This window comes from Myodes glareolus, chromosome 23 (genome assembly GCF_982192425.1).
Source record: "Myodes glareolus chromosome 23, mMyoGla1.1, whole genome shotgun sequence".
In the NCBI taxonomy this organism is placed as follows: Eukaryota; Metazoa; Chordata; class Mammalia; order Rodentia; family Cricetidae; genus Myodes; species Myodes glareolus.
Window position 1 is genome coordinate 5882983 of NC_142048.1, and position 22469 is coordinate 5905451.

General features: G+C 38.4%; 1 protein-coding gene across 1 annotated transcript; it reads right to left on the reverse strand.

Moving 5' to 3' along the window:
• Window positions 1–19955: 19955 nt before the first annotated feature.
• LOC125405959 (olfactory receptor 7E24-like) lies at window positions 19956–20924 on the reverse strand. The gene has a single exon (XM_048442739.2). The coding sequence runs from the start codon at window positions 20862–20864 to the stop codon at window positions 19956–19958; it is 909 nt and encodes a 302-aa protein (XP_048298696.2). The 5' UTR covers window positions 20865–20924.
• Window positions 20925–22469: the final 1545 nt, after the last annotated feature.

Here is a 22469-nt window from a genome sequence, read left to right on the forward strand (position 1 = left end):
TAAAAACTTAAGTCGCACTATGTAGATGTAATACGGTACTGCCTGTTTACTGCGTCTAAACCTTAATTGTGCTTTTATTATGATAAATACGACCAGCCCTGCCTGAAGTCAGCATCGTTTAGCGTAGCCAAATGGAACCAAGCCATTTTAACCTCAGAGACCCTCATAGTTCCAGGTACACTGTAAGCCCTCTGGCCTGGCTGCCTGTGACACCGCTCTCACTCTTGGCATTGCTGTGACATCCTCCAGGCCAGGCACCAACCGAGCCTGCGCAACGTGCTCCCCACCATAGCCATAGAGCAAAGCTCCGCTCCAGCCGCCCTCCAGCCCCAGCTGCACCCACTCCGTGCCCAAACCGGTGTACGGAGCAAAGCGGAACTCAGAGAAGCAGGTTTGCAGATCTGCGATCACTGAAGGACCTCATTTAATCTTTTAGGGAATTTGGGCGTCGTTTAGTCTCTTTGGCTGCTTCCTGCTGTTATTGGGCCGCTGAATTTTAGGGGTATACACTATAACATTTCAGGAGGTCTCGGTGATTCAAACCACGTGGATCTCAAGCACATACTTAGGCTCCCATCCTCCGTGGAGGCGAAAACAGAACCTCTTTTCCAAAACATCATATCCTTAGCAGTTTCTAAGTTTAAATATCTTTCTCCTATCCAGTACACAACAGACAACACACATAACATAACATAAAGCTTTTGACCTTGTAAATCAGCCTTCTCCCCCATTTTTACTTTTTTTTAAAATCACTGGGGGGTCCTTTTTAACTTATTTTCTTTTCTGTCTATCTATGGTGGAGAGTGTGGTTGCGGCCTTCTACAGCAGGAAGTATAGGTGGGTCAACCAGACAGGAAGTAGAGGTGGGGCAATGAGAATAGGAGAAGGCTAGGGCAGCCAGTTCTGCCCAGACCACCGGAGAGGAAAGATGTAAGCTGCCCCGCTGGAAAAGGTACTGAGCCATATGCTAACGTAGATAAGGATAACAGGGTAACATAAGTTATAAGAACTAATAAGTAGCCTTACCTAATGGGCCAATCAGCTTTATAATTTATAGAGATCTCTGTGTGATTGATTTTCTCTGGGACTTGCTGGTTGTGGGGTACCGGGTGGGAACAGAAACCCCAACAAGCCAGCCCTCATGTTACATATGGCGCCCACGTGGATAACTGAATCTACAGAAAGCTTGAGAAAGCTTGGGAAAGAATAGAGTAAAACATGGTTTCTTGGTAGCAGCAATTTCTCGGGTCTGCTCTGCTTGCTAGAGGCAAGCAAGCGCTCTCATCTAAGAGAGGCTTCCTGACTCAGCTTTAGCTACAAAACCCTATAGCTCTTTTAAGAGGTCCTGCCACGAAACACTTAAACGGTGTTGATGAAAAGCTGAACACATGCTTTTCGGTTTTCAGCCATAGCAGGAAAAAAACTGCATGGTTTTAAAATGCTGGTTTTCTGGGCTGTCCTGCCAGGGCAAACTCTGACTCTTTCAGGCAGGCAGTCCAACTGAGTGTGGTCTGTGAGCAGAATGCCACAGCTTGGCTGCTGGCAAGGACCTTGAAACGCCATAGAGTTATGGCAGTGAACACAGCTCTGGCTGGTATCTCAGTCATGAGGCTGGAAAGCTAAGTAATGGAATGGATCTAGCTGTCAAAGCTATGGCTTTAGTCCTACCGATATTGCTTGGTAGATTAAAGACTCATATGGTCATAAAAAGAGAGATATACAGTAAAGAGAGATTCAAAGAGGAAGAAAACCTCTAAATGGTTTACAGTGTGTTAAAAATATATGCAGGATAAAAGTTAAAGTTCTTAAAGTAAAAAAAGAAAAGGAGTAGTTGGGTGTGGTGATACACACCTTTAATCCCAATGCCTGGGAGGCCAAGGTATATTGACCTCTGTAACCTCAAGGGGCAGAGGTAGATTGACCTCTGTGACTTTAAGGTGTGGTAGCACACACCTTTAAAACCCAATGCCTGGGAGGCAGAGACAGACAGATCTCTTGAGTTCAAGATGTGGTAGCATACACCTTTGAGCCCAGCACTGGGGAGGCAGAGACAGAGGAATCTCTGTGAGTTCAAGGACAGCCTGGTCTACAGAGTTATTCCAGGACAAAGATATACAGAGAACCTGTCTTGAAAAGTAAAAGTAAAAATAAAAGAAATAGAGGTTGAAATAAAGCCGCATAAAGATGGAAAATACAAAGAGAATCTTGGTACTATATGCTATTATGCTCTCTTTGAATTGTTTGATTGCTGAGGAAGGAGCAACAGCTGCTAAAAGACTTTTGTTTATAAATGCTGCTGAACTAACCCAAGATAGGTATTTTGAAAATACCTTGGCTTCAAAACTGAAGTCAAAAGGTATGTTACTTTGGAGAAAAGATTTTGCTTTTGTTACCACAGAAAATGAGAGACTGTGGATTCAATTCTGAGTTAAGAAAAATCAGATTCCATAAAGGCAGACCATCTGAGAAATCTCCGATAGGAACAGATGGCCTAGATGATAGAGTTCTACATCCAGAACAGATTCAAGACTGCTGCCCGAGATGATCAAGACTCACAGGATACTCCAGTCAGGACTTGATTATAACTTTGAATTTTTTTAGGTCCCCATAAGATCATCAGTGCCCCCAACCAGCAGGAAGTGGCCTGAAATACTACGCCCACATTCTCAACAAATGGAGTATGGGTATTTTCCTTTGTTTAAAAAAAAGAGGGAAATGGTGTGGGAGAATTGTCTGTATTCTGTCATTCATATTTTAATAAAACGCTGATTGTCCAGACAGGAAGTATAGGTGGGTCAACCAGACAGGAAGTAGAGGCGGGGCAATGAGAATAGGAGAAGGCTAGGGCAGCCAGTTCTGCCCAGACCACAGGAGAGGAAAGATGTAAGCTGCCCCGCTGGAAAAGGTACTGAGCTATGTGCTAACGTAGATAAGGATAATGGGGTAACATAAGTTATAAGAACTAATAGGTAGCCTTACCTAATGGGCCAATCAGCTTTATAATTTATAGAGATCTCTGTGATTGATTTTCTCTGGGACTTGCTGGTTGTGGGGTACCAGGCGGGAACAGAAACCCCAACAAGCTGGCCCTCATGTTACATGGCTAGGAGACTGTCTTTTCTTTACCAACCTATTTGGTGTTTTATATGGTTCTTGCCCCTTATAGGAATCTCTTTCTTTGGATTAGAATAAGTTTCTTCTGTGATTTTGTTAAAAAATATTTTATGGGCCTTCAAGTGGTGAGTCTCCTTCTTCCTGATTTCTATCATTTTTAACTTTGGACTTTTTAAAGTTCCAGATTTCTTGAATGCTTTTTGTTAAGATTATTTTCTTTGATCATTGTATCCAATTGAAATAGAAATAGAAATCTAATCTTCTATGCCTAAGATTCTTTCTTCCATCTTTTTTATTTGGTTTTTAAGACAGGGTTTCCCTGTGGCTTTTTTGGAGCCCATCTTAGAATGTGCTCTGTAGACCAGGCTGGTCTTGAAATCACAAGATCCACCTGCTTCTACCCCCAATTGTCAGGATTAAAAGTGTGCACCACCATTACCTGGCTGCTCAATCTCTTATATTCTCCTGATGAAGCTTGTCTTGGCAATTGCTTCTCATATTCCCAAATTTTTCATTACTGGAATTCTCTCAGTTGTTTTTCTTTAAACCTTCAATTTCCATTTTCAGTTCTTGAACAGTATTATTTATTTACTTTAACTATTTGATTTTCCTTGGCTTTGTTTAAAGAATTCATCCATTTGCCCCATTTGTCTGTTTGTGTTTTCCTGGCTTTCATTGAGGGATTTATTTATTTCTCCTAATTGAATGTTTATGTTTTCCTTGATTTGTTTAAGGGACTTTTTTGTTTCTTTTGAAGGACATTTATTATCTACATATCTTTGGTTTTAAGTTGTTTTCTTGTGCTTCAGCTATGTTGGAATGTTCAGGGCCTACTGTTTAAGGATAGCTAGACTACAATAGAGACATATTGCCCTGACTGGTACTGATTGTGTTCCTTCTCTGTTGTCTAAGCATCTGTATTTGTGATGATTTTAGAACTAGGTGATGGTTTCTGGGTTTTTCTTCATTGCATAGCTACTTTTCCCCCTTGGTTTCTGTTTTCTGTCTAGGTTTCCAGAGATTTATTGGTTGCATGTCACCTGTTTTCCTGGCCTGTTCACCTGAGAAGCTCATGAGAAATGCTTGCTGGTTTGGAGGCTGGGAGAAGGGAGGCCATCCAGAAATGGTCTGTTGTAGTTCTGGGATTGTCTCTGCAAATTGGATCTGGGGACAATGATAGCAGATAATGTTTTCAGGCAGGTTGCCTTGTCATCTGGCAGATGTGGCCTGCAATTGTACAGGGGTTGTCTGCCCAAGTTTGGGGATGAAATACAGCAAAGAACAGGTTAGGAGAAATAAAGAACTGATGGTCTTTCAGATCCACAGAATACATGGGCAAGAAGGAAGGGATGTAGGCAGTGTTCTGTTTTAGCACTATGGGAGACCCTAAGAATTGGGTCTGGGAGAATAGAGAATGTGGCAAAGTTCCACAGTCAGTCTAAATAGCCTTCCTTTATAGGAGGGCTGCTTGGTCATTCTGGCCATTTGCCAGCTCAGACCAGAAATAACCACATAGAAACTGTATTAATTAAATCACTACTCAGCCTATTAGCTCTAGCTTCTTATTGGCTAACTCTTACATATTAATTTAACCTATTTCCATTACTGGGTAAAGTTCCTCCCAGCATCTGTCTCTGGCGGAGTTACATGGCTTCTCTCTTTGACTCAGTCTCCTTTCTTCTCCCAGCATTTAGTTTAGATTTCCCTGCCTACCTATATACTTCTGACCTATCGCAAACCAAGGCAACTTCTATATTAACCAATGATTATTCACAACATACAGAAGGGAATCTCACATCACCTTCCCCTTTCTGTTTAAATAAAAGGAGGGTTTTAATTTTAACATAATAAAATCACATAAAACAAAAGAGTTATCAAGCAAGAATTATAATTACAATATTTATAGCTATTTTATATTTTATCACGACTAAGAAAAAGTATATCTATTCTTCAACTCTATCAAAGACACTAGAAGGATATAATATTACCTAAGTAAGCAGGAAGTGCATTGTAGGAAATTTCCAAAACTCTAGAAATGACAGAGACATCTCGTTGCCTGGACACTTACCCAAAGAACTTTTGTATAATTAGTGTTGTCAGGAGTAGATGTGTCTCATGTCATGAAAAGTCCTAACTTTTTAAAACATTTTAAATGCCATGTTATGAAGGTCTCTAAAAGATTTGAAGAATACCTATCCTACTGAAATATATCTATATATATCTAGAAAACTTAACTAATATGACTACAATCTTGACTATTATAGATAATTATCTATTATCTATCTATTGACCTATATTTCTTAATTATACAGTACATTTTTAAATGAACTACACAAGCACAATACCTTATTCAAGAGCAGAAATATGTTTTAAATATGTATAGAAATATAAATATATGTACAATATAACAAAATTGACCTTAAATGTGTATTAGTAGAACAAGAGCCATACCAATACAAGTCTCTATAGCATATCCCCTTTTTTGTAAACAAATATTTATAGACAATATTTGGAAATGTGGGCATAGTTCTCTCCAAAATACTTCCTGCTATTTATTGGGTGTTTAAGGCAACCTTTCAGGGAGTCTTGGTCCATAAAACCACATTAGTCTAGAAGGAATCCACAGGTTCTCATCCTCTATGGAAACAAAAAAGAACCTCTTTTACAAAGCAACCTATCCTTAGACCCAAATTCTGAAATCAAGATACCTTTAAAATATATATGCTGGTTTAGTTTAGCTGCCCATACAATGAAATGTCTCACTGTACTTAGCTCCTTTACAGTCAAAAAATTAAACAATTTTTTTTAAAAAACAATTTTTAAAAAAAAAACAATTGTTTTTTAAAAAACAATTTTGTTTAATATTAAACAATATTAAAGAAACAATAATTATATAAGCCAGACTCTCTGTGTATATTGCATCTTTATGTGGCTTGTTTTTACTTTATTACTATTACTTTTTCTACAAGTTCAAAATTTGTTTTATTTTCTTACTCCTTTAATCTATGGCTATCTGAACTCTGTCTCTTTAAAGACTTTGTTTTATTTTTTAAGCCATTTAAACTGCTTTTTATAACTCTCTATACTCTTTTTCTTCTTTCTTCCAAGCCTACGTACATTTATTGAACACAGTGACGCATTTAGAGGTCTTTTTTTTTTTATCTGAATCTGTCTTTATTGTGTATCTGTAATTTTTTGTGTCCAGGAGTGCTTCTTAAAATGCTAAGCAGCAACTAAAGCTGCTTTGTCTTTTGGCTCTGCCCAATCCAACAAGGCGGCAGAGATCTGTTTAGCACAAGCCAGTGAACCATGCTCATAGTCCCATTTTCAGGCACACAGAAGTTTATATTGTCATTAAGCAAGTTGCAGCACTCTGTTCACAAAGCCCATTTAAGTGCTCCATAGGCAAGCTGCCAGCTGAAAAAAATGCAACTAAACTTTGGGCTTTTTAGTGTATAGAGTTCCCTTCAAAGTTTTCTAAGATTTAATGTAGATATAGTTGACCATGTTGGAGCACCAATTTGTAGTAGGAAGGCTGCTTGGTCATTTCAGCCACTTGGCAGCTCAGACTCAAAATAACCACACAGAAACTGTATTAATTAAATCATTGCTTGGCCTATTAGCTCTAGCTTCTTATTGGCTAGCTCTTACATATTAATTTAACCCATTTTCATTGATCTGTGCATTGCCACATGCCTGTAGCTTACCAGGCAAAGTTCTGTCCTGTGTCTGTCTCCAGTGGGGCTCCATGGCTTTTTTCTTTGACTCAGTCTTGTTTCTTCTCCCAACATTCAGTTTAGTTTTCCCTGCCTACCTCTATTCTTTTGTCCTTTCATGAGCCAAGAAAAGTTCCTTATTAACCAATGGTATTCACAGCATACAGAGGGGAATCCCACATCAGCCTTCTACTACTGTGTATACATTTTGGGGCCAAGATACTGGCTTCTCTATGGTGTGATTAAATTTCTATAAATATGATTATATTGCCAATATTTCAGATTTTGAAGAGTGCATGCTAAAGATTATTCTTTTTGTTTTTGTTTTGTTTCTCATTTCAATTTAAAAATGATTTCAAAAGAAAACAAACTATCTTTTTTCAATATATATATATACCAAATCAAGTTCTCACTCCCTCCCCTCCTCTCATTCTCTCTACGTACCCTCCCACCATACCCACATCCAATCCTCAGAGAGGATAAGGCACATTGCTTTGGGGAAGGTCCAAGGCCCTCCCTACTATATAGAGGCTGAGCAAGGTATACAAACAATGAGAATAAGTTCCCAAAAAGTCAGTACATGCAGTAGGGATAAATCCTAGTGTTACTGCCAGTGGCCCCTCAGTCTGCCCCAGCCATGCAATTGTCAACCACATTCAGAGGGACTAGTTTGGTCCTATGCTTGTTCCTTCCCAGTCTGGCTGGAGTTGGTGAGCTCCCATTAGCTCAAGTAGACTGTTTCAATGGGTGTACCCATCATGGTCTTGATCTCCTCGCTCATATTCTCATTTCTCCCACTCTTCAACAGGACTTTGAGAGCACAGTCCAGTGCTCCAATGTGGGTCTCTGCCTCTGTTTCCATCAATTGCTGGATGAGGTTCTATTGTGACATTTAAGATATTCATCAGTCTAATGACAGTCTAATAAGTCAAGATCAGGTCCCCTCCTCTCTATTGCTTAGGGTCTTAGCTGGGGACCTCCTGGGGATTCCTGGGAATTTCTCTAGAGCCAGGTTTCTGCTAACCCTATAATGGCTCCCTCAATCAAGATATCTCTTTTCTTTCTTCCATCTCTGTCTTTCCACCTTCTCAACTACCCAAGTCTCTCAAGTTCTCCTCACCCCTCCCTTTTCTCCCCTCCTTTTCCCCTTCCACCCTCCCTTCTCCCCCTACCCCCATGCTCTCAATTTTGTCAGGCAATCTTGTCTGTTTCCAATTTCCAGGTGGATTTATATATATTTTTCTTAAGGTCCATCTTTACTTAGCTTCTCCAGGCTCATGACCTATAGGCTCAAAATCTTTTGTTTATATCTATATCCACTTAAAAGTGAGTGCATACCACATTCATCTTTTTGGGTCTGGGTTACCTCACTCAGGGTAGTGTTTTCTCATTTCATCTATTTGTATGTAAAATTCAAGATGCCACTGTCTTTTGCTGTTGAGTAGCTATCTAATGTGTAAATGTGTCACATTTTTTTAAATCCATTCTTCAGTTGAGGGATATTTAGGTTGTTTCCAGGTTCTGACTATTACAAGTAATGCTGCTATGAACAATGTTGAGCAAATGTCTTTGTAATATGATTGAACATCTTATGGATATATTCCCAAGACTGATTTTGCTGGGTCCTGAGGTAGGTTGATTCCCAATTTTTGGAGAAACCATAATACTTCCTTCCGAAGCCATTGTACAAGTTTCCATTCCCACCAGATCCCACCATTCCCACCGCATCCTCTTCAGCATAAGTTATCCTCAGTATTTTTTGACTTTAACTATTCTGACAGGGGTAAGATGGTATCTCGCACTTGCTTTGATTTGTATTTCCCTGACGACTAAGGACGTTTGGTGCAGGAGAATTGTCTGTAATCTGTCAATTATATTTTAAATAAATGCTGATTGGCCCGGCAGGAAGTATAGGTGGGTAAACCAGACAGGAAGTAGAGGTGATGCAATAAGAACAGGAGAATTCTGGGAAGCAGGAAGCTCCCTCCACCAGTTCTGCCCAGACCACCAAAGAAACAACATGTGACCTACCAGCTGCAAAAGATACCGAGCCATATGGCAAAAATAGATCATAATAATGGACTAATATAAGTTATAAGAGTTAGCAAGAAGCCTGAGCTAATGAGCCAATCAGTTTTATAATTTATGAAGTCCCCTGTGTGATATTCTTGGAGGCTTGACGGCTATGGGGTACCGGGCGGGACAGAAACTCCAACAAGTCGGCCCCTTCATGTTACAGATGTTGAGCATTTTTTTAAGTATCGCTTGGCCATTTGAGATTCTTCTGTTTAAAATTCTCTGTTTATTTCTATACCCCATTTTAAATTCAATTGTTTAGAATTTTAATGTCTATTTTCTTGAGTTCTTTATATTATTTTGAGGTCAGTCTTCTGTCTGATGGGAGTTGGTGAAGATCTTTTCCCATTCAGTAGGCTGTCTTTTGTCTTTTTAACTGTGTCCTTTGCTTTACAGAAGCTTCTCAGTTTCAGGAGATCTCATTTATTTTTTGTTGCTCTGAATGGCTCTGCTACTGGTGTTATATTTAGGAAGTGGTCTCCTGTACCCATGCATTAAAAACTACTTCCTACTTTCTTGTCTATCAGGTTCAGTGTGGTCGGAGTTATAATGAGGTCTTTAATCCATCTGGACTTGAGTTTTGTGCATAGGCATAAATATGGAACTCTTTCATTCTTCTATGTGTTGACATCCAGTTATGCCAACACTATTTGTTGAAGATACTTTCTTTCCCATTTGTGGGAGAATTGTCTGTATTCTGTCAATCATATTTTAATAAAACGCTGATTGACCAGGCAGGCAGTATAGACGGGAAAGCCAGACAGGAAGTAGGGGTGGAGCAAAGAGACTGGGAGTATTCTGGGACACAGGGAGCTCCCTCACCACTCCTGCGCAGACCACTGAAGAGGCAGCATGTAACTTGGCCAGCTGAGAAAGGTACGGAGCCATTATGGCTAACATAGATGAGAATAATGGGTTAATATAAGTTATAAGAGTTAACAAGAAGCCTGCCCTAATGGGCTAATCAGTTTATAATCTTATAGAGATCTCTGTGTGATTGATTTTCTTTGGGGTTTGCCGGCTGTGGAGTACGGGGCGGGATGGAACCCCAACAAGCCGGCCCTCATACTACACCCATTGTATAATTTTAGCTTCTTTGTCAAAAATTAGGTGTTTATAGGTGTGTGGATTAATGTCCGGATCTTTGATTCTATTCCATTGGTCATCCTCTCAGTTTTTTTTACTAGTGCCAAGCTGTTTTCATTACGGTAGGTCTGTAATAGAGCTTGATATAGGTATGGTGATGCATCCAGAATTTCCTTTATTTTACAAGAGTGTTTTGGCTGTCCTGAGGGTTTTTTTTTTTTTTTTGGGTGGTGTTTCTATATGAAGTTGATTATTGTTCTTTTAAGGTCTGTGAAGAATTGTGTTGGGATTTTGGTGGTGATTGCATTGATCTATAGATTGCTTTTGGTAGGATTTCCATTTTTATTATCTTGATTCTACCTATCCAAGAGCATGGGAGATTTTTTATTTTCTGGTATCTTCTTCAATTTCTTTCTTCAAAGACTTAAAGTTTTGGTCAAATAGGTCTTTCACTTCTTTGGTTAGTGTTACCTCAAGATATTTTATGTTATTTGTGGCTATTGTGAAAGATGATGTGGTGTGGGAGAATGGTCTGTATTCTGTCAATTATATTTTAAATAAATGCTGATTGGTCAGTAGCCAGGCAGGCAGTATAGACAAGACAACCAGATAAGAAGTAGAGGTGACTCAATGAGAACAGGGGAATTCTGGGAAGAGGAAAGCCAGTCCCTCTGCATGTGTGGCCCAGCCACAAAAGAAGCAATTTGCTACTGCCTCACTGAAAAAGGTACTGAGCCATCTGGCTAACATAGATAAGAATAATGGGCTAATACAAGTTGTAGGAGTTAATAAGAACCCTGAGATACTAGGACAATCAGTTTATAACTAATGTAGACCTCTGTGTGATTTTCTTGGGATTAAATGGCTGGGGGACCTGGTGGGACAGAAACCCTGACAACAGTGATGTTTCTCTGATTTCCCTCTCAGCTTCTTATCATTTGTATATAGGAAAGCAAAAATATTGATTATTTTGAGTTGTTCTTGTATCTTGACACATAACTGAAGGTATTTTTTAGGAGTAAGAGTTGTCTGGTAGAGTTTTTAGGGTCACTATGTATACTATCATATCATCTGCAAATAATGAAAATTTGACTTCTGCTTTCTAATTTGAATCCAGTTTATCTCCATTTGTTGTCCTATTGCTATTGCCAAAATTTTAAGAATTATGTTGAAGAGATATGGAGAGTGTGGACAGTCTTGTCCTGTTCCTGATTTTAGTGTAATCACTTTGAGTTTCTCTCCATTTAATTTGATGTTGGCTGTCAGCTTGCTGTATATTGCTTTTATTAAATTTAGGTATGTTCCTTGTATCTCTGATCTCTCCAAGACCTTTGTCATAAAGGGGTATTGGATTTTGTCAAATGCTTTTTCAGGCATCTAATGAAATGATCAAATGCTTTTTTCCTTTCAGTTTATTTATATGATGGATTACATTGAAAGATTTTTGTGTGTTGAACCAACCTTGCATCTTTGGGATAAAGCCAACTTTATTGGCAGATTTTTTTATGGTTCATGGCTTCAGTTTGCCAGTATTTTGTTGAGTATTTTTACATCCTGTTCATGAGTGAGATTGGTATATAATTCTCTTTTTTGATTGAGTCTTTGGGTGGTTTCTGTATCAGAGTAACTGTATAATCATAAAAAGAATTTGGCAATGTCCCTTCTGTTTCTATGCTGTGGAACACTTTGAGAAATATATGTATTACCTCTTCTTGGAAGTTCTGGTAGCATTCTGCAGTAAAACCATCTGGACCTGGGCTTCTTTTGCTTCGGAAGCTTTAGATGACATCTTCTATTTCCTTGCAGTTTACAGGTCGATTTAAGTTACTCACCTGGTCTTGAGTTAATTTTAGTATATGGTATTTTTATTTAGAAAATTGTCCACTTCTTTTACATTTTCCAACTTTGTAGAGTACAGGTTTTTGTAGTATGACCTAATGATTTTCTGAATTTCCTCAGTGTCTATTAGATTGTCCCCCATTCATTTCTGATTTTGTTAATTCAGATGTTTTCTCTCTGCCTTTTGATTAGTGTGGATAAGGTTTTGTCTATCTTGTTGATTTTCTCAAAGAACCAGTTCTTTGTTTCATTGATTCTTTGTTTCTATTTTGTGGACTTCAGTCCACAACTTGATTACTTGCTGTCTTCTACTCCTCCTGGGTAAGTCTGCTTCTTTTTGTTCTAGAGGTTTCAGGTGTGCTGTTATGTCACTAATGTGAACCTTCTCCATTGTTTTTTTTAATGTGGCACTTGGTGCCATGAACTTTCTTCTTAGCATTGCTTTCAAAAGTTTGAATACATTGTACCTTCATTTTTGTTGAATTTTAGGAATTCTTTAATTTCTTTCTTTCTTTATTCCTTGACCCAGGGGTGGTTTGGTAGTTCATTGTTCAACTTCCATGAGTTTGTAGGTTTTCTGAGAGTAGTTTTTTTTTTTAAAATTCTAACTTTAATCCATGGTGATATGATAAGACACAGGGAGTTACTCCATTTTTTTGTATCTATGTAGGTTTGCTTTGTTACCAAGTATGTGATCAATTTTAGATAAGGTTCCATGAGGTGGTGAGAAAAAGTTATATTCTTCTGTGTTTGGGTGTAATGTTCTATAGATGTCCGTTAAGTACATTTGATTCATGCCCTTTGTTAATTCTCTTATTTCTCTGTTAAGTTTATGTCTGCTTGACCTGTCCATTGACAAGAGTGGAGTGTTGAAGTCTCCTACTATTAATGTGTGGGATTTGATATGCGATTTAAGTTTTAGTCATGTTTCTTTTACAAATGTGGATGCTCTTGCATTAGGGGCATAGATGTTCAGGATTGAGACTACATCTTGATGGATAGTTCCTGTTATGAGTATAAAGTGTTCTTTTCCATCTCTTCTACTGATTTTAGTTTGAAATCTATTTTGTTAGCTATTATGATAGCTACACTCACTTGTTTCTTAGGTCCATTTCTTGGAAAACCTTATCCCCACCTCTTACTCTGAGATAGTGTCTGTCTTTGAGGTTGAGGTGTGTTTCTTGCAAACAGCAGAAGGCTGGATCCTGTTTTCATATCCATTCTCTTAGCTTGTGTCTGAGAACTGAGTTCATTGATATTGAGAGATATTAATGACAAGTAACTGTTAATTCCTGTTATCTTTTGGTAATAGTGTTTGTGTGTTTCCCTTCTTTGGGTTTTGCTAGTGGGGTATTTTCTGTTGCCTGAGTTTTTGTGGGTGCAGTTAGTTTCCTTGTGTTTGAGTTTCCATTCTAGTACTTTCTATAGGCCTGGGTTTGTGGATATGTGTTGTTTAAATCTGTTTGTGTCATGGAATATCTTGTTTTCTTTATTGATTGTGAAAGAAAGCTTTGCTGGATATAGTAGTCTGGGCTTGCATCGTAGTCTCTTATTTTCTGCAGCACATCTATCCGGGACCTTCTGGTTTTCATGGTATCCATTGAGAAATTGGGTCTGATAGGTCTACCTTTACATGTTACGTGCCCTTTTAACTTTGCAGTTCTTAATATTCTTTTTTTATTCTGTATGTTTTGTGTTTTGATTACTATATGGCAAGGGGATTTTTTTGATACAGCTTATTTGGTGTTCTGTAACCTTCTTGTACCTTCATAGGAATATTCTTCTTTACATTGGGAAAAGTTTTCTTCTATGATTTTTCTTGAATATATTTTCTGTGCCTTTGAGTTGGAGTTCTTCTTCTTCTCTCCCTATAATTTTTGTATTTTGTATTTTCATGGTGTCCCAGATTTCCTGGATGCCTGTGTTAAGAATTTGTTGGATTTGTTTTCTTTGACCAATGAGTCTATTTCCTCTACCATGTCCTCAGCACCTGAGGCTCATTTTTCCATCTCTTGTATTCTGTTGGTTATACTTGTCTTTGTAGTTCCTGTTCATTTACCTAGATTTTCCATATCCAGAGTTCCCTCAATTTTTGTTTTCCTTATTATCACTTTTTCATTCTTCAAGTCTTGAACAGTTTGCTTTACCTGCTTGATTGTTTTTTCTTGGTTTTCTTCTATTTCCTTGAGAGATTTATTATTTTCTCTATTTTTTGTTTGCCTTTTCCTCCATTTCTTTTTTTTTGCACCTCACTAATTTTTTTTTCTCTCCTCCTCCCCATACCCTCCCATTTCCCCCACTCCCTCTCCTCCTCCCTCTCCAGTCCTAAGAGCAGTCAGGGTTTCCTGCCCTGTGGGAAGTTCAAGTTCCTCACCTCTCCCTCCAGGTCTAGGAAGGTGAGCATCCAACCAGACTAGGATCCCAAAAAGCCAGTACATGCAGACAAAACAAGACCCAGTGCCATTGTCAATGGCTTCTCAGTCAGCGCCCATGTCAGCCACATTCAGAGACTCCGGTTTGATCACATGCTTGTTCAGTCCCAGTACAGCTGGTCTTGGTGAGCTCTCATTTGATCAGTCCCCTTGTATCAGAGGGTGAATGCACCCCTCACGGTCCTGATTTCCTTTTTCATGGTCTCCCTCCTTCTGCTCCTCATTTGGACCTTGGGAGCTCAGTCCAGTGCTCCAATGTGGGTCTCCGTCTCTATCTCCATCTATCGTCAGATGAAGGTTCCCTCTGGTCCTGCCTTTCTTGCTCACGTTCTCCCTCCTTCTGCTTCTCATTTGGACCTAGGGAGTTAAGTCCAGTGTTCCAATATGTGTGTCTGTCTCTATCTCCATTCATCGCCAGATGAAGGTTCCATGGTGATATGCAAAATATTCATCAGTATGGTTATGGGGCAAGGCCAGTTCAGGCACCCTCTTCTCTGCTGCCCAGGGAACAATCTGTGGACCTCTCCTTGGGCCTGGGAGCCCCTCCAGAATCAAGTCTCTTGCAAACCCTAAAATGGCTCCCTTAGTTGAGATATATACTTCCCTGCTACCATATCCATCCTTCCTCCCTCCCCCCATCCCATTCCCCCAAGCCACCCCCAATCCTCCCTCTCTCCCTTCTCTCTAACCATCTCCCTGTTAGAACCCGCCTTCCAGTGGATATCCACACCCGACCCAGGTGCGCGCCTTCCCAAACTCGGGCCCATGAGAACGGACGATTGTCCTGAGGGTTAAAAACAGACACACACAAAAAAGAGACCTTTGCTCATTTACCAAGAGTAAATGGCAACTTTATTAAACTCAAGTCAGGTATTTATACCAGTGGGCAACCGGGATCAAAAAGGCAAGGCCTCCTCCCAACAAAAGCAGGAAGGAGAATAAAGGCCCCAGTAAAGGAAAACTCCTCCCACCCAGAGGGGGCTGGGGAAACTGGCCTCTGTGGGAGTTTTTCCCCAGGCAGGTGGTAGAGGGTTCAAGGCAATGTCAGACAGGTTAGATGGGCCTTGGCGCCTGAGCTTCTTTGAGGCAGGTTGAGAAATTACCATTTTAAAGTAAAATAGATCCCTCAGGCTAATGTACCAGGCTATAGCAGAACCAAGGACGGAACTAGCAGGAAGCTTAGCTGGTTAGTGTAAACATTATTTGCATCCAGTATTTTGGTCTCAAGGGTCAGGGAGGACAGGGTCCCACATCTCCCCTTCCTTCCACCCCACCCCCACCCCCCATGCACCCATGTTTGCCTGGCAATCTTGTCTACTTCCAATATCCAGGAGGATAACCATATGATTTTCTTCAGGTTCACCTTCTTATTTAGCTTTTTTAGGATCACAAATTATAGGCTCAAAGACCTTTAATTATGGCTAGAATCCACTTATAAGTGAATACATACCATATTCCTCTTTTTGGGTCTGGGTTACCTCACTCAGTAAAGCGTTTTCCATTTCCATCCATTTGCATGCAAAATTCAAGATGTCATTGTTTTTTACCTCTGAGTAAAACTCTAATGTATATATGTTCCACACCTTTTTTAACCATTCTTCTATTGAGGGGCACCTAGGTTGTTTCCATGTTCTGGCTATTACAAATAGTGCAGCTATGAACACAGTTGAACAAATACTTTTGTAGTATGATAGGGCATCTCTTGGGTATATTCCCAAGAGTGGAATTGCTGGGTCCTGAGGGAGGTTGACTCCCAATTTCCTGAGAAACCGCCACACTGATTTCCACAGTGGCTGCACAAGTTTGCATTCCCACCGACAATGGATGACACAAGTAATAAAAAGAATCAGTAATATAAAAAGTAGATTGATATAGAAAATTTTGACAAAGCCAATCAATAAATTTTTGGGGCAATATTGTGAAATCAAACAAGTAAGGCATAGCTTTTATATTTGCAATAAATTATTTTCTTATTTTCTCATTAATTGCAAAAATTGCTAATGTGTTAAATATTTGAGATTTACAAAATAGTTTGTACAATAAGATTTTATAGAGAGAAATATATTTAAACATCATCAGCAAGATGCAACTTACTCTTAGAGTATTTGTGAGTCAATTTTAACCTATGGTTAACCTAGCAATTGCTGTTTTTCAATGTCTGGGACCAAGGTTTTACTTAGTTAATGTGGTAGTTGGTTTATTTTAGCTTTCAGTTGTTATTGAATATAAAAAGAAATTTAGGGGAGGACCTGACATCCTGAATTTGTGGGTGGGACTGAAGCAGATGTTGTGAAGGAACCGTGCTTGCTAGCTTGCCCTTACTGGCTTGCTTAGTCTGCTTTTACATACCATCCAGGACCATCTTCTCAAAGGTAGCACTAGTCCCAGTTTTCTGGGACATTTATATCAATCATTAATCAAGAAATCACCCCCACAGACTCACCTAAAAGCCAAATTTTAGAGTCATTTTTCTCAATGAAGATTTCGTATTCCCCAATATGCCTAATTTCATGTACAGTTTACATCCTCCCATGGCATATGTAATATGAAAGTGGAGTGATGGAATATTAGGAATTGCAAATGCTAGGTAGTATCTGAACAAGGTGATGACAGAGAAGAAAGAGGAAGGCACTGGTATGTATACCAAAATAAGTGATATATGAAAAAGCCTACTACTACTACATTTTAAAAAGAAATTTTCTACAAATATACTTGATTTTTTGTTCTGTTTTCTTTTCTTTCTTTCTTCCTTTTTTTTTGATTTTTCAAAACAGGTTTTCTCTGTCCCAGAAGTGGCTCTTGTAGATCAGGCTGGCTTCAAACTCACAGAGATCCAACTTCCTCTGCCTCCCAAGTGCTGGGACCAAAACATGCACCACTACTGCCCAGATTTGTTCCGTTTTATTATGGCAAAATATTGGTAAAATATGCATATCTATCCATACTAAGTAAACAATTTGCTGACATTAATTGTATTTACATTTTCCTGCATCTGGTAGAGTGTGGGACAGAAAATTCATACATAGTCTCATATGGCCACCATATTTGTACCTAGCTGGTAGGACTGAGTAGAGTGTTTGTGTAACTTTGAATGCATGTCATCTGACAGGTTTATATAGATCAGCATGTTTAACCGTGTAAGCAAACTTTTCTGTCCTGCCTGTCAGCTCCCAAATAACCACATCAAGACTTCTTATTAATTATGAAAATTTAGTTGATAGCTTAGGCTTATTTCTAACTAGCTCTTATAACTAAAATTGAGCCATCTCTATTAACTTATTCTCTGTCCCATGGCTCTGTCACTTTTACTTTGTACTGCACATGTTGCTCTCCTGCTTCTTCCATGTCTGGCTCCTAACTCCACAATCTTCATCCCAGCATTCTCTTTGAACAAAAAATTCTGCCTAGCTACTGGCTGTTCAGATTTTTATTAAACCAGTTTGAGTGACACATCTTCACAGTGTACAAAACAGTTATTTTACGGATATTATTCTCTGAGGGTTGCAAGTCAGTTTCACTTCTGATCATACTTTCTGTTTCCTAATTATCCAATGTATAAATAATGATAGCTACATACTCCTTGTACCCGACAATGAACAACTCTACACTGCATTACTTTACTTTATTTAATGTGTTCTCTTAAAGCATAGGAAAAATAAATCCTACATTTTTTAAGATGTCTATGGTATTTTCTTGGTGATAATAATGAGGTAGGAACTAATAGTAAAAATGTGCACTAGGAGGTGTGCTGTGGCTGTTGTAAATTTATTGTGAAAGGGTGGAATTAATTTGAATGAGGGATGTAGGAAACTTTGGAAAGTGGGATGAAGGAGACTGCACATAATTTAGAAAGACAAGAATGGAATTTTGTTGATATTTTAGTGTCAGATTTTATTTCTGTTTTTCCTTAGATTTTTTTTTAAAAAATGATCAAAATTCCCACTCCCTCCCTTCATCCTATTCCCTTAACACATCCTCCCACCCCAACCCCTCTAATCCTAAAAGAAGGCAAAGTACTCTGCTTTGTGGAAAGTTCAAGGTCCTCCCTACTACATCTAGGCTGAGCAAGGTACACATCCAAAGAGAATAGGATCCCAAGAAGAATGGAATATTTTGATGAAATATTGGAATAAGAAAAAATAGGAATGAATATAGAAAGACTGCACTTCATATGACATTCTATCAGGAATTGGACTGTAGGCCATTTGTGCTCAATTTTGAAAGAGTATAGATCCATGCTGATTAGTATGTTGTATGAAACTAAGAGGTAACTAAGGGAAATTACAGTAGTTTATATTGTTTGGTGAGCCTGTTGAACTACCCTACAAATAACTCATATGAAAATTTGGGACTGTAGCAGAAAATCAGTTGTCAAAATTCAGAGGTCAAATAATCATGGGGAGACCAGTTCTTGTGGCGATGCCTAAAGAACAACTGCTCCTAAGGGTCAATAAACATCAAGGTAGAGAGTGTAGACAATTTTAATGATTTATTTTTGTTTTATGTGCATTGGTATAGGTCTGTGTGAGTGCGTTAGATCTTGGAGTTACAGACAGTTGTAAGCTGTCATGTGGGTGCTGGGAATTGAACACGTGTCCACTGGGAGAACAGCCAGTGTTGCTAACAACTGAGCCATCTCTCCATCCCCAAAGAGTATAGACAATTTTAGGTGAAATAAATAATTAAAAGATCTACAAAAAGATGAAATAACATAATGATAATTTTAGCTCCCCCCAAAACAGAAAAATTGGTTTGGAAATTAGTTTAATCAATTGTTCTTCCAAATGAACAACAAATATTGGTAAACATGATGAGATTGTTGAGAAAACTCAAATGTTGAAATATTTCTGAGAAACTATAAAATGTAATTTTTTTACTTACTGTCATTAGGAAGAATGATATTATTTTTTTAAAGATTATAAACTGATTGGCCCATTAGCTCAGTCTTCTTATTAACTAATTCTTACATCTTACGGTAACCCATAATTCTTGTCTGTGTTAGACATGTGGCTCAGTACCTTTTCCAGCGTGGCAGGTTACATCTTGCTTCTCTGTGGTCTGGGCAGGGATGGAGGAATGGACTTCCTCCTTCCTAGCCTTCTCCTCTTCTCATCGCCCCGCCTCTACTTCCTGTCTGGTTGATCCACATAAACTTCCTGCCTGACCAATCAGCATTTTATTAAAATACATGATTGACAGAATACAGATAATTCTCCCGCACCATTTCCCACCTCTTTTTTTTTTAAACAAAGGAAAATACCCATAGTCCATTTTTTGGGAATGTGGGCGTAGTATTCCAGGCTACTTCTGGCTGGTTGGGGGTGCTGATAAGGAAGAATGATATTATTCATGAGATATTTTAACAGTCATGAAGGAAAATATTGGCAGGCATTTAGGACATAATAGAAGTTGCAGGAAATAGAATTATTCTACTGAAATTAGATTAACAAGTCAGCTATGTAACATTACAAGAAGCTAAATATATTTCAAAAAGAATTAACTAACCCATAGAAGATTGAAATGAGTAAGGAACACATGTGTTTTAAGTTTTAAAGTTACTATAAGTATATTTTTAATACACATACAATTTGTAACATTTATTAGCATTTGAACTATGCGAAAAAACCAAGGATGAATATAAATAAATTTTTGATATTAGACTTTTGAGTATATCCTAACTTATTTTCCCAATTTAGGAACAATGTCTGAGATTAAACTTTCCTTTTATAGAGATTCTCTTCAGAGCACTAACAAAATCCCTGTTCCTCAGGCTATAGATGAAAGGATTCAGTATAGGGGTGACGACAGTGTACATTAAAGTGGCCACGATGCCATTGCTGGGAGACTGTGACACAGCTGAACCGAGATACTCCCAAATGCCCGTTCCATAAAATAAACAGACAACAGACAGGTGAGACCCACAGGTAGAGAAGACTTTATACTGTCCACTTGATGAGGTGATTTTCATAATGGAGGAAAATATTTTGTAGTAGGTCAAAAAGATTCCTGAGACAGGGAGAAAACCAAATAAAGCACCAACAAAATATGTCACTAAATTTTTGGTGAAAGTATCAGAAAAGGAAATATTAAGAACTTGAGAAGGGTGACAAAAGAAATTAGAAATTTCTATGCTATTAAAGTAGGTAGATTGCAAGATAATCAAATTATGCACCTGGGAGGCAACAAAGCTAATAAAGTAAGATGCCAAAACTAAGAAAACACAGAAGTGAGGTTTCATAATGACTGGATAATGCAGGGGGTGACAGATGGGCACATACCGGTCATAGGCCATGGCAGTCAGAAGCATATCATCCATGACTAGAAAGAGTATAAAAAGAGACATCTGTATTATGCAGCCTACACAAGTGATGACTTCACTGTGTGTTTGAATGTTCACAATCAATTTTGGGATTGTGGTAGAAATAAAACAGATGTCAACAAAGGACAGGTTGGCAAGGAAAAAGTACATAGGTGTATGGAGATGAGCATCATTCGTAACAGCCAGGATAATGAGTAGGTTCCCAAGCACTGTGACCAGGTACGTGGATAGGAAGACTCCAAAAAGGATGGGTTGTAGGTCTGGATCTTCTGACAAAGTCATGAGATGGAATTCTGAATCACATGTTATGTTTTGATGCTTTATAATCCTTGGTTGCCTTTTAAAATAGTGATAAGTAAACACAAACCAGGCTTTTAAAAATATAGAGACAGAGGCAAAGTAATCAGAAATTCAAGGTCATTCTCAGCTACACAATGAGTTCAAGGCCATCCTGGAATACATAAGACTGTCTGACAGAGAAGCACTAATATCTGCTCATAAGAGTAAAGAAGAATCACTCCTTAATGCCATAAAAAAATTTAAAAAAAATTATCACTACTCCTGCTCTCTTGTCTTTAAGAAGAAATGAGCAGAGTCTGTACCTGAGCCTTTCTAGAAACTCAGCATTCCCTCCAGACAGGAGCATCTTCCCAGTGACTTAGAATGCCTTATGGCAAACAGCTCGTTAGTCTTCAAACAGCAAAGTGTGTTTAAATGTAGGAAATAAAATGGAACATTTATTTCTTTAACTCAAAGCAATACTAAGAAGATTGGGTAAGAAATTAAATATAAACACAAGTTCTATCCTGACCCTATTTATGCAAGGCAGTATAAAATTTCAGGCATGGACTCCATACCCAGTTTATGTGGTCCCTATAACTAAAACATGGGGATTTTGAGTGTGCTCAGCTAACTCTGCCTTGAATATGGTGCTAAACATGAAGTTTGTTAGATCCTACAACACAAAAGAAATCACGCTTGAGTACTATGTAACAGTACACTTCTAAAAAGGACACTACAGCCCGTCAGTGGTGGCACACACCTTTAACCCCAGCATTCTGGAGGCAGAGGGATCTCTGAGTTTGAGGCCAGCCTGGTCTACAGAGTGACTTCCAGGACAGCTAGGGCTACACAAAGAAACCCTGTCTAGAAAAACAAAATAAAAAATAATATAGCTGTCTCTTAACATAGTTTTTAGTTGAATAAATTTTTATATGTGTATATATGTGGAATTTTTGTTGTTTTAAATTCTGTGGGGGTCACTATGTGGCTACATTGGCCTCAGACTTAAAATACTCCTGTCTCTGTCTCCTCAGTGCATAATGGCAAATATTAAACTTAACATTTTCTCAAAAAAATAAATAATAAAAAAGAATATATAGATAGTTTCAGTTTGATCATCTATAAGGCAATGGTTCACACTATGTTCAGAATATACAATATTTCAGAGCTGCAATAATATAACCTCTGAACCTATGGTTATGTCTTTATTTGTAGCCAATTACCTCATTTACGTAGTGGGGCTTGTATTATTAAGAAATTCTTTGAAATTTTTGTGACTGTCCATGCCACATGAATGAGGATTTCTAAAGAAGACATAGGTTGTTAGTAAAGTTGTCTGGTATTGAACAATACAGGATTACAGAATGCTACTAGTAGTAATCAACATTTGTTTTTTACATTGAAGAAAGTCATGGTATCTAACAATAGCCTCTGATCCATGAGCTGCAACAACATAATACACCTGATACCTTAACTATTGGGATTTGGTAAGAAAACAGAAACTGCCATTTTAATAGTAATAGTTCCACTAAGTTCCAACAGAGGACATATTTTCTTAAAATTAGAGGCCTAGTGTAAATTAAGTGTTTCAGTACTGCTTCAGCA

Coding starts and splice junctions, on each gene's coding strand:
- LOC125405959 (XM_048442739.2), bottom strand. CDS start 20,864: ATGACTTTGTCAGAAGATCCAGACCTACAACCCATCCTTTTTGGAGTC.